This window comes from Pantherophis guttatus, chromosome 1 (assembly GCF_059756535.1).
Source record: "Pantherophis guttatus breed Tessera chromosome 1, ASM5975653v1, whole genome shotgun sequence".
NCBI classification, from domain to species: Eukaryota; Metazoa; Chordata; class Lepidosauria; order Squamata; family Colubridae; genus Pantherophis; species Pantherophis guttatus.
The window spans coordinates 96,841,639-96,854,892 of NC_142063.1; the positions used below are offsets into that span (position 1 = coordinate 96,841,639).

General features: G+C 34.9%; 1 protein-coding gene across 10 annotated transcripts in view; it reads right to left on the reverse strand.

Moving 5' to 3' along the window:
• USP47 (ubiquitin specific peptidase 47) overlaps positions 1 to 13,254 on the reverse strand; it is a 58,255-nt gene that overhangs the window by 30,305 nt on the left and 14,696 nt on the right. For all 10 annotated transcript variants that reach the window (XM_087878723.1, XM_034417093.3, XM_034417090.3 and 7 more), the window contains 6 exons: positions 12,904 to 13,017; positions 12,057 to 12,195; positions 10,670 to 10,766; positions 9,492 to 9,637; positions 8,578 to 8,657; positions 5,075 to 5,224 (listed from right to left, as the gene is read on the reverse strand). In XM_087878723.1, coding sequence (XP_087734849.1) covers positions 5,075 to 5,224; positions 8,578 to 8,657; positions 9,492 to 9,637; positions 10,670 to 10,766; positions 12,057 to 12,195; positions 12,904 to 13,017 — 726 coding nt within the window. The remainder of the gene's footprint in view (positions 1 to 5,074; positions 5,225 to 8,577; positions 8,658 to 9,491; positions 9,638 to 10,669; positions 10,767 to 12,056; positions 12,196 to 12,903; positions 13,018 to 13,254) is intronic.

The following is a 13,254-nucleotide window of genomic DNA, read 5'->3' on the forward strand; positions in this document are numbered from 1 at the left end:
ATGGCTAAACTTATTGTATCATAGATCAATAACTCCTGTTGCCTATTCTGAAGCCGATTAATTCTTATTTGTGTATGTAACTATTTGGGCTGATTATTTTATGTAACATGAAAACAAGAAGCACTACAGTGATGATATACCTTGGTTGTACTTTGGTTTAATCTGAATATCAATATAATTAAAATACTTTTTTACTCTCCTAAATTATACTTTTCTATGAATCTCACTTTTTTATGGCTTCTACTGGTCTAAAAAGGGCACTTCAAACTCCTATTGATCAGAATAATTAAATATTATTAAATATTAAATAAAGGGAATGATCTTTTCTAAGATGACATTTAAATTGCTTAACGCATTGTAAGCTGCCCTGAGTCTCTGGAGAAGGGCGGCATATAAATTAAAGCAAAAAAAATGAAAATGAAAATGACAAATAGATCTATTTCAATTCTACATTTAAGATTACATGTAGATCCAAGATTAAAGCAAGCTAGAGCAAATTAAATTTATAAACATCTGGAAGATTATTTTTTCAAGTTCAATGATAAAATATTCAAATTAAATATGTAGGTAAGAATATTTAATGCAGCAGAACTACTATTTTTAAATAGAAAAGATCTACTGTATTTCTTCTGTAGCTAAGGTATTCAAGGCAAAAATAGCAAAAGCAATAGCACTTAGACTTATATACCGCTTCATAGTGCTTTTACAGCCCTCTCTAAGCGGTTTACAGAGTCAGCATATTGCTCCCAACAATCTGGGTCCTCATTTTACTGACCTCGGAAGGCGGGAAGGCTGAGTCAACATTGAGCTGGTGAGATTTGACCTGCCGAACTGCAGCTAGCAGTCAACTGAAGTAGCCTGCATGCTGCACTCTAACCACTAACCACCGCGCCACCTTAGCTCTTACCAAAAATAACTATCAGTTGTTGAATGACTGCCAGATATATTTTTACAAGGGTTCTGGCTTATTAAAGATGACTTAGGCTACATTTTTAAAATATTATTTGCAATTCCTCAAATGTTTAATACAATTTGCAGTCTATCATGGGGAAAACGTGAGGCTTGAGCTTGCAACTGTGTGGGGTTTAATTTTTTTTCCCATATTCAACTTTGTTGAACCATGTTCAAACAACCTAGAACTAAAAGAAAAATTATGGTAATATAAGTTCTTCCTTGAGCTGTTTTCATTGGCATTTCATATAGCAGAATGCATATGAAATTTTGTGTAAAACTCCAAAATGAGTTTTGGAGTAGTTTCTAATGGTCTCAGGGGGACCAAGGATGAGTTTTGTGGTTTATGTCATTGTTTACATTTTTTTTTACAAAGCAGCAGTGCAGAGTCTGCAAAGAGCCTTGAGTCCAGATATATATATTTTTTGTTGGTTATCTTATCTTGTAGCAGTCTTAAAAACAAGTATCAAAATAGTACCCATATATTTTATGGGTACATGGGCCTTGGGGATCATAGTTAAAAATCCTCAAGGTCTATTTTGAAGAGTCAGCAGGAAACAACTAAATATACCTAAATAAAGTTAATTATAAAAAAATTCCTTTAAAATACTACTAGAAATTGTAAATATTTGCAATGACAATTAGAAACAATGACCAGATTGATTTTGGGAAGGGGCAACAAAGATTAGTAACATTCATTATATTTAAAAAAAATAGAAAATCACTTACCTCTAACTAGAATTCTTTCAAGGTAATATCCTCCACAGATCCTCTATTTTGGATAGTGTCGTCTGTGGCAAGTCCCCTCAGAAACACACTAGCAAGATCAAAAGACCTTTACATTCCCTTCTACAAGCCCTATTAGCGCATGCGTTGATCCCATTATGATTATTTTGTTCTGAGTCAAATTCTTATTTATCCTTTTTAATGGAGGATCAATGGAGGATACTACCTTCAGAGAATGCCATTTAGAAACAGGCAACTTTTCTTTTCTCCAAAAGAAAGTATCCTCCATAGTTCCAAAATTCTGAAAACTACAACTACAATACTTTTCTAAATAGAGGATCAGTTTTGCAATCTAATGTAGGAAAAATCTAGTATTTCAGATGAATAGATTATTAACACAGTAAGTAAGACAGCACATAATATTGAGTCTCATGTTTGGATAATCGTAAGGAAAACAGACAATACTGTCTGAACTAAACAGGAATAATACAGATACTCCTCAACTTATAACCACAATTGGGAGTGGAATTTCTGTCGCTAAGCAATGCTGTCATAAAGTGAGATGTCATGTGATCATACTGCTTAGTAACGGAAATCCCACTACTTCTGGCTGCCATTGTTAACTGAGAATTGTAGGTCATTAAGTGAGTAGCCACCCCAATCCAAGCTATTCTGGGCTTGGTTCCTCCAAGTCCTGAGTCTTGGTAAGTGCCTCCTTTTCAAATCCTGCCACCTGCCTATCTCCCCCATCTCTGTTCCTTTGGCTACCTTACTCCTTGTCTTGTGGGTAGCAAGTAGAAAAGCCCCAGTTGATCTTAGCCATCTTCTTGCTCCCGATTCTGACAAGGCCTTTGGTGAGGCAACTGTTGACCACTTGAGGCTATCTTCCCAGGTCTCATGAGGAAACGGCCCTGCGCAACCATGTGCAGCTAGCAGTTCCTTATAAAGTACCAAGTTAGATACGCTTGGTCAGCAGAGACAGCAAGAAGTTGGTGAAGGCTGGCTAGGGCAGCAGGGGCTGCGGACTATAAGGAACAAAAAGGTGGGAAGAAAATAGATGGCTCCTATGACTGTAACTGCCAAGCGCCCAAATTTTGATTTATGCAGAGGTGCTGCAGTGGCCAAAACTTCAGGGACCTATTTTAAGGTCTTTCATTCAGCACCACAAAAACTTCAAAAGGTCATAAGTCGATGACTATCTGAAAGTTATTTGATATCAGGCAATTTTTCCTTAGTTAGAATATATGGGAAGGTGGGGGGAGAGAATCGTATGTTATTTATATACAAAACTGCTTCTTTGTCAAGGTCCATCCCTTAATATTTTACCAATAGAAAGACAACACAGACACAGCATTTTATCCAACTAGCTTCCATTATCCAAGAGTATTCTCCATTTAAAAACAAGAAACGAATCAGAATATGAAGATCCTAAATATTCTATTTATGAGAAACATTTTATAGTGATGTTATATACATAAAAATGTACTATCTGCAATTCTGCTAAGTTGCATAGCATATCAAACTTAACAAAGCATAAAGATTTCTAAAAACTGTTCATTTAAAATCAGAAAGATTATCACACTCCACTGGCTATCTAGGAACTGATTAGCTAGTAAAGATTATTTCAAGGTGACCTTGGCTTCTGGTGTTATTATGTCAGTGTCATTTCCTTGGCAACAGTACAGAAATGATTGCCTTTGTCTTCTTCAAGGATATTTTTTCAACTTCTTGTCTAGCTTACCAGTTTGCTATCTCTTGATGGTCTGGCATGGAATGTGCCTATGTGAATCTTCCTGGGCATATCCATTAGGGTAGAGTAGTTTAGGTTTAGCCTGGCAAGATTCAGTCTAAATGGTATGTGCAAATAAAGAACTGAACTTTGGCTGGATTGTTTTACATCATTTTTTGGCTAGGCCTAACAATCTCTTTAAAACAGTAACTTTATTTTAAAATACCTAACTCTGTCTAAATGTTCAAGATGAGCAAAAGTGGGCTAGGAGCAGAAGCCTAATTTGGCAAGAAGTTAGCATTTGCTTGGATTGAAATTCTTGGAGAAAAAATCTGGGCAACATAAACCTAGTATTAGGTTTAGGCATCTATATCTGTATATATCTATCTTGTATCTTAACTGAGATTATAAAATATACATTCTTGGGTTTGTTTTTTAAATGCAACTGGAAGACCAGACAACCAAAGAAATTCTGGGTTTATTTGTTCAATAGGCTACATCACTTAAATCAATGTAATCATTTTAAATAATAATCCCTTTGTTTTTAAAGTTGCCTATAAAACCTTGTTTTGAAACCTGAACCATACAAACTCTATTGGTAAAAAAAAAAACAAATAAATTTTAAGTTATACACTGCAAAAAGCATTAATTTAGGAATATCATAAAAACAATTACAATTCAGAAAGGCAGATAGGGAAGCATGCCAGCTATCTTAGAATGGCAAAGTTCTGAAAATATTGACAGAAAACTGTATGAATCTGCCCATGTTTTCGACAGGAATCAGGGTTGATTCATGACTTTTTTTTTAAATCCACCCTTTGTTGCTTGCACAGTGCCATGATGGGAAGGTAGTTAGGAAATCTGGAATGATCAGCATATCTATTTTCAATTCGGAGTAATCCTTCCTGCCTCACTTAGTCAATGTAATCAGAGTCTCCCTTATAAACAGATAATCACTGGTTATCCCACTCTAAGCATCCTAAATAAAGCAAGATGGCTAGTATGAGAGGTTGGAGGGAACTAGATAGTGCTCAATTACCGATTTGGCAATGTGGCTCCAGTCAGAGAGGTACAAGTACCACAGAAGTTGGTCTCAAACTGCATGTTCAATAGTTTATTGGGATTTTAAGGAATATTCCAGAGGCGTCTTAATACTGTCAATTTAAAGTTCTCCTTCCCCAGTCCAACCAAAAGGCTATCTGGAATTCCAAATAGGAATTCCTTTCCTATTTGGGAATTGGAATTAATTATTAATTCCATTTCATTATTGGAATTAATTATTTTGAAACTATTGGTAAATATTAGAGCAAATAAGAATTCCTTTCCTATTTGCTGTAATATTTACCAACAGTTTCAGAATAATTAATTCACCTAAAGCCCATATTATGTTTCAAAAGTATAGTTTTCTACAAGAAAGGCAGAACATGTGTTGTTTTATTACATTTGCAATGTTAAAATTTCACATGTTAATTGACTGCTTTTCCTTTTCTCAAACATGCACTAGTAGGACTTATTGAAGGGTCTTCTAAAGCTTGCTAGCTGGTCTACTGCACAAAGACGGACAACCCAAGATGGAGTTTCCAGGATGATGCTTACCTTTAAAGAAGTGACAGTACTGTGGCATTATTACATAGAAAGACGCAGTAGTATTCAGTTTAACATACACACCACGCTAGCAAAGGCCTGATTGGCGCCATAAGGTCGAATAACCAATGGAATATCCAGGTAAGTATCAATTCTCCAGCTCTCATAGCCACATTCCAGGCATCTTACATAGTCCTTCAGCTTGCCTTGGTAGAGCTGATTTATGAGATCAGCCTGCATTTGAAGGGGAAAAATTTTTCAATATTCCAAAAACAAATTTGTTTACCTTTATGAAGCATTATTTCCTGAAGAATTTAAATCTAGATGGCTTACATATTCTAAATTGCAAAAGAATATTTTATAATAGTAGTTCAGGATATGTATTCTAAATTTTGCCATTAATCCTTAAACTTATTAATAGCATTCTTTAAACTAAAAAGAACTATAGAATATACCGTATTTTCCGGCGTATAAGACGACTTTTTAACACATGAAAATCTTCTCAAAAGTCGGGGGTCGTCTTATACGCCGGGTGTCGTTCTCCTGTAACCAGGCAGACCAGCCCGAAAGGCTCTGATGAGCCTTAAATGGCTCTGGCGATCCCAGCTCTGACGATCCCAGCTGAGTTCCCTGCAACTCAGCTGGGATCGCCAGAAACCACGTAAAAGGAAGAAAGTTTTTTCCCTTTTACTCTGAGGATCCCAGCTCTGACGATCCCAGCTGAGTTCCCTGCAACTCAGCTGGGATCGCCAGAAACCACGTAAAAGGAAAGAAGTTTTTTTCCCTTTTACTCTGAGGATCCCAGCTCTGACGATCCCAGCTGAGTTCCCTGCAACTCAGCTGGGATGGCCAGAGCCATGTAAAAGGGAAAAAGTTTTCCCCCTCCAGCTTGCTTACCTCAGCTGCTAGTCGCAACACTTGCCTTGCTTTGCTTGCCTGAATCTATTCAGGCAAGCAAGCAACTCCCTGCCTGCAATCAAGCAAGGAGGGAGTTGTGGACTTCAACTCCCAGAATTCCTCAGCCAGCAAAGCAAAGCTGGCTGAGGAATTCTGGGAGTTGAAGTCTACAAGTCTTAAAGTTGCCAAGGTTGGAGACCCCTGTTCTATTGGGTAAGTTTTTTTCCCCTTTGGGAGCTTTAAAAAAAATAGTCAATTGGGGTTTTTTTAGTTGTTCTTTTTTAGACCTAGCCATTTAAAGTTTAGGAAGTTTTAAATTTAGCTTTCATATAAAAATAAAAATAAAATAAAATAATATTTGTGCAGCTTTCTGAGATTTAGTATGTTTCTGTAGTGTTTCACTCCAACTACACAAACACACAAAATCTCACAAAGCTGGTGTGTGTAAAGTGTGAAAGTTGGTTTTTTGGACTTTTTGTGGCTGTGTGAGGTTCCTGCTTGTTGCAGGGGCCATTTTGGGTCTAGCACAGATGCTTTTACATTGTGGGTGAGCCAGTTGTGTTGTGTTGTGTGTGTTTAGAGTGTGAAAGTTTTTTGGGGGGGCTTTTTGTGGCTGTGTGAGGTTCCTGCTTGTTACAGGGGCCATTTTGGGTCTAGCACAGCTGCTTTTACATTGTAGGTGAGCCAGTTGATGTTTTTTAATTTTTATTTGGTGTGCATTGGAAGAGGGGCAGTCTTATATGGCGAGTATAGCCCAAACCCTATATTTTAACAGGAAAAGTTGGGGGTCGTCTTATACGCCCAGTCGTCTTATACGCCGGAAAATACGGTATTTAAAATTCATTGCTGTTTCTCTGGCTATTCATTATCTCAGCCTATTTTCAGTTACTTTTTAAAGTGAAAATAGAATTGAACATAAATTCATGGCAAGTATTTATTTATCCAATTTGTCTTAAATCATGTTTAATGAGAATTCTGCTTATTTTTATTCCAATTAAAAATATATGCCTAATTCTACTGAAAGCCCATATCAATTTCATAAATATTTATAAAAGCATATTGTTTTTACATTTAACTCTTTTTTAACAGCCATATTCATATATAAAATGATTTTAATGTTCTTTTTCATGAAATATATGCAGATATATTTAACTAAATATATACATTTCAAAATGTTATTTGGTACATTCTTGAACTGGACAAGAAACAGTGGAAAATTAGTAAAGATTGGTATAATGAATATATACAAGAATGTGAAAGGGAAAAACAGGAGTCATGTGATACAGATTCAATGCTGAATTGCCACCAGGAATCTAGGTCCGTCTCCAGTCACTTTTTTTAGTACTGTTGTAACTTTGAATGATAGCTACACAAATGGTTGTAAGTCAAGGACTACCCATATACAGATTGCATGAATATAAAGGACTCACAAGTAACAGCTTTTAAAGAAACCTCTGTATAGTTGCCAAATATTAGTCTACTGACTGTAGACTCTTTAAATAAAGAGCAGACGTTTTTGTGCAAGGGGTCCATCTTATGATTAAGACGAGGTAGAAGATATTGCAGGAGATATTGCAAGATCTCCTTTGGACAACAGCTATGGCACTATTTTGCATCTGTAGAAGTGTAAATATGTTAAATGGAAATTTGAAGCACAACATGATGGAGACAGTGCTGAATAGCCTAGACTAGTGATGGCGAACCTATGGCATGCGTGCCAAAGGTGGCACGCAGTGCCCTATGGGCACACAAGCTGTCGCCACAGCTCAGCTTCACCACGCATGCAGACGCGCCTTCCGCTGGCCAGCTGGTTTTCAGGTCTCTGCTGTGCATCCAGGGGCTGCACATGCATGTGCAGGGGGCGGGGCACATGCGGGAGACCACTTGTGCATTGCATTTTGGGGGTTCGTGCGCACACGCATGCGCTTTGGGCACTTGGTCCAGAAAATGTTAGCCATCACTGGCCTAGACCACCAGTTTTCTGTGAGCAATATCACAACTGCCTATTAGTGCTCAATTTGAGTAATGTTATCAATTGTTTCCTTCAGAAACAATGTTTGCTTTCACATTAGACTGCTCTTTCTGAAAACTGATGGTAGTGTAACAATCAATATATATAGGGATGGGGGTCGTCCCTGGTTACTTTAGGCATGTATATACAGAAGTTATTATGAGACTCACAGAAACAAGTCTGGAAGCAGCAAGTATTTTGCAGCTTTTGGCAAAAACAAGCAAAAAGGAATAACTAAGTTCTTTTTATATATTTTTTACAAGATAGACTTAATTTCAGAGGTTGTGAGGCGAAAAAAAGATAAGCTCAAAAGAATTAGGATGGCTCCTGAATAAAGGGGATTTTACCAGGAGACTCCAACTTGAAGAAAGGAAGTAAGATTGCAGAAAGATCACATAACTCTTGCCTTCCCTTGACTACAATCCACTTAAAGATGCCTCCCAGAGTATTATATTGTAAAATAATGACACTTCATATAAAATGCATACAGAATGAATTCCTCAAATTTCAACAGTTCTGGGTAAACAAATGCACAAATTTTCCATTTCATCCCAGTGTTTAAAACTAGCCTTTAAATCTAGAATAAGTATAGTACTGTTTAATTAATATGGTTTTATTCTAATTATTTGTTATTTCTTGTTATCTCATTACCACAAGAATAATCCCAAAAATATTATACCTGCTCTGTTTGTTTCCATTTTTGTTCCAAAGCATCAAACATGACTCTACAGAGTTCCTGCACATCATGCTGCTGCCATGCTATTGTAAAACAAAAGTGATCTTATTTAATTAATACAGGCATACATCCCATCACAGCAATTCATTAGCCCAGTTACAAAATCACATTACACTAAATTTATTTTACTGCTAGTTTTAGAACTGAAATTTCTCTTACCTTTCTCATTTTGCCTGACCTCACAATTATTTTCAAACATTATTTTTTTAAAAAAATACAGGGATTCATAACTGTAGTTTAACATCTTTGGCATGATATACTGAACTTTAAGTAAACTAAACAATAGAACCAATAAATTAGGCCAACAGTTCTGCTTAGTATAGAGGAAAACATATTAAGTCATCTTCAAAGAATGTCTTCCAACCTGCTTGGAGAAAATAAAAGTCCACCATCTTGATAGACAAATTGGTCTATTCTTGGACGGTTCTTACTATCAAGTAATTTTTTCTAATATTAAACTGTAAATTGTCTTCCTATACTTTTGTTATTTTGTTACTGTGAACTGAGAATTTTGATTTATGGTTTGTAATAAGAATAGGTTATTAAACTTTATTAAATTGGTCAATTCTCAACAGCTATGTAAATAAGTATAAATGCAAAAGTGAATTTTAAGCTACTGATATCCTTAGTTTCTGAATGCTATTAATCAGAGATATTTGAGATATGACAGCATGTCATATCTGTGGCTTTTTCTTTTTCAGTTATAGAGGAATGCTAAGGGATTGTTCAATATGTAACCAAGTAGGAGTCATGCATATCCTGACCAAGTACATAACTGATAATCAGGACACAGACAATGTCAGTCAATATATGTCCTAATATAATTATAATTTAACCAAATATTTGGTTATCATTACCCTCACTACTATCCCATCCAAAGCTTCGTGTAACATCTGTAGTTTCAATTGCTCTCTTTTTGCTGGTCTGCAATAAAACAAACAATCTTTGAAGTTGGTAAGGGATGCTTGTCACTGGATCTTCTTCAGAGTCTTCAAATTCCCATCTATTGAAAAAGACAAACAAACATTAGTACCAACAGACAAATAAATTATTTTAGTGCACCCTATTGAAAATGAAATGTTCCTAACATTCATTTGTATTAAAAAGTGATATCCGAAAGGAAAGTTGTTATGGAAATATTTCTTCAAGATACAGTTTGAAAAAAAAAAGGCTAAATATATGATCTTTACAGCCTGATATTGAAACTTTTTAGAAGAGATAACTCCCTGCTTAAATATTCAAGTACTCCATAATCAGAACATTTTCTAGTATAAATACTATGACATGTCATCATTCATCAAATCATACTGAACTCTTACAGATATATTCTTGCAAAAGTTAACACTATCTACATTCCCAAAGGTGCTTTTTCAAAAGACAACTTTGGGAAAACAAAGTCTAGTTGCCTTTTGAAAAAGCACCTTTAGGTCAGCCATGACCTGGAAGACCAAGAATCTCCATAGACATATCTCCATACTATGTTCCAAAATATGACTACACAACCATATAGGGGATAACAAGTAAGAACCCGAGTTTTAATTGTACTATAAAATAGGGAAATATTTACAATAGGTCTATAGATCGTCTTTTAAAATCCTTTTATAACAACCAACATTTTAGTTTTTATAATTGTTATGAACCATTTTTAATATTTCTCTGCAATTCTAAATTCTACTATGAATCTACGTTTAAACTTAAGGGGGAAAAAAGACTGCAAAGGAAGTCTCCTTATCACTGCATCTGTCCGAAAGCTAATGACATATCAAATAGTTTTACAAGTATGTTCCAGGAAATCCTTGCCTTGAAAATTACTGATGATATGTCATACTCTGCTTTAAAGAGGATTGATTAAATTCAGAAGTACATCTATGAAGCTATTCTCAACAATAGTCAAGGTTAGAACACTGAATAGATTGCAAATGACTATGTAAATTGGTGAAATAATTTGTTAATTGCAGCAGTCTCTCAGGTGTTTAGCAAGACTTTCATAACCCAAGTAAGGCAATAACAAAATTAATGAAATCCATCTACTTACCTATATAATGCATTTCTAAATTCAGGAGTCATATAAAGAGTTTGTAGAAGACTGTTCAAATAACAGGTCATTGCCTGATTTACTAGACCCACATATCCTAAAAAATAGTATAACATTAGTAATAATGCTCATCTTAAAAAAGAATAAGACTAAGATTTAAGAGGAATTAATATTACATTATTGGGCATATTTATTATTATTTCTATTTCAATTTTCCAAAATCAAAATTTTTGCCAATAGTTATCTACTCAGAACAACAGTACTTTAAAGCTTAATTGGATATTCAAAAAACACGTTTCTTCAGAATTCCGAAACATATACCAATAGTAAAAACATGACTTAAACAGGACTTATGAAAAACTACAACACTGAGTTAGAATAACATATTAAACACCTTGTAATTTAGCACAGTGTGACTATCACTTCAATGCTAATTAATTATTTATCTTTATTTGCCCTGCAAACAAGTTAGAAAAAATACTAGATACTAGCAAATTTCATTTCTAGTATGATTGCATTTTTAGAGTATTAGTTATTAAAAACTAATTATTAGATTCACAAAGGTGAACTGCATAGGGGAATATGAAATGGATTTCTTCTAAGTAAGAACTATTACCCTATTACTTAAATATTGAAAAATAATTTTGTGCTCAATTGTTCTTACCAGAAATAAACACCTGCATTTCATTAAATGGAACAAAATGAAAGCTTTACCTATGACAAAGAGTGAGGGGATTTTCGTGTTTAATAATAAAAAAATCCCTAACAGTTACAACAAGGATTGGATTTTTAGAGGTGAAAGTCAATGATTGTAAAGCAATCACAAGGTTGTTAAGCAAATCCAATCAGCAAAAATTGCTGGAAACTGGCAAGTTGCAAATCATGGTCACATGACTGTGGAGCACTGCAATCAGTTGTAAATGCAAGCTAGTTGTCAAGCACCAAAAATGCAATCATGTGACTGTGGGATGGTGATGATGCAATGGCAGATGCAACTACTAGAGTGAATTGTTATTAACTTTTTAAAAGCCTGTTGTAATTTTAAATGGTCGTTAAATCAAAGATTACCTGTAAAAATCTGTAGGAGAAAAAAATAAACCACATCCCTTGTGGTTCTGTCACCTCTCCTTACACATCTGCAATATTCTCAACAGCAACTACAGTACCTGTTCTGTCACCTTTTCTTACATATCTGCAATATTCTTGACAGCAACTATAATACCACCAATTCTGCAACCCTTATCCCTCATTCAAAATCTTACATGAACAGTGGGATTTACAACTTGTTCTCCTATACTTAAATTGTTTTTAAGACAGTTTTGTAAGTTGTTTTAAGATAGTATAATATTGCTATAACCAGTGGAAAGGACAAAAGACATCTCCATACCCGTTTCCGATTTGCTCAGAATTGATGAATAAGAGTAATTCTGACTGACGTAATCACTGGAACAGCCAACTGAACCTTCTCTTGGTAGAGGACCTATAAATCTATCAGGATTGTGGTCATCTGATCCACCAGACTCCTCCTAAAACATTGGACACATCTATTAATGTATGTTTCAAGTTTATAATTAACTAATGAAAAATAGCCTATTAAAGAAAGTCCATGTTCTCACAAGACATTTCACAATAGGAATCCCATCCTTGGCATTACAGATAGTTTCAAACAAAGACACAAAAAAGAAATTTACAGAAGCAGATGGGGAACTGAGTATAGAGTGAATCTAAGTAAGGATTGCAAGAAGTGCTTATGCTACTTTTCCTATCTATAGAACTCCTAACACATGAGATCAAACATTTTGTTATTTTTTTTAAATAGAGTGATTAAGCTTAAGATTCCAAGAGCCAAAACAGGTACCATGAGAGTGCCAACAGAATTGCACCTTCTTGGTTTGGCTCTTTTAGGTTCTGCCTAAAATGCAGTACATAGCCAAAGTGTGCAGAAACATTGCAATTCTTGAACATCCCAACCCTGGGAACTTCTGTTTCAAGGTCAGAACAAGCAGATTCTATTTAATGAGTTCAATCTGAAGTCATATTATGCTGTCCAAACTGTATTAGAAATGTCTGCTCTTCAGTGTATGTTTGAGAACCAGACTGGTTTTGTTTTTTAGAAAGGATTTACTTAATGGCTATGAAAATCAAAGGTAAGCATTAGAACACTCAGAACAAAAAGGGGAAAAAAATCTTAACATGTGATAAGATACAGAATCAGCAAATTAATATTTCATTACCAATACCACTTGAGGTTGTTCTCCATCTTTATCCGTCAAATGCAGAAAATTCTTTTTCCCAGGTTCAAAACCAGAATCAACAACAGATTTATCACTCAAATGATCCAGTGGTGTCTACAGTAAACAAAATAAAATTATTTATTTATTAGAATTGTTAGTATACATTTTCCAAACTCAGGCATAAGAAGAATAGCTGCATATTCCTTTAACTCTATAGAAGTAATATAAATACAATGAAATATTACTGTCAATTAACAAATTTTCTTTATGTTGAGCATAAATTAGATAAGATATTTTTCTTAAAAAGAAAATCCATATTCCTCAAGATTGTCAAAATTAAATAACAAACAT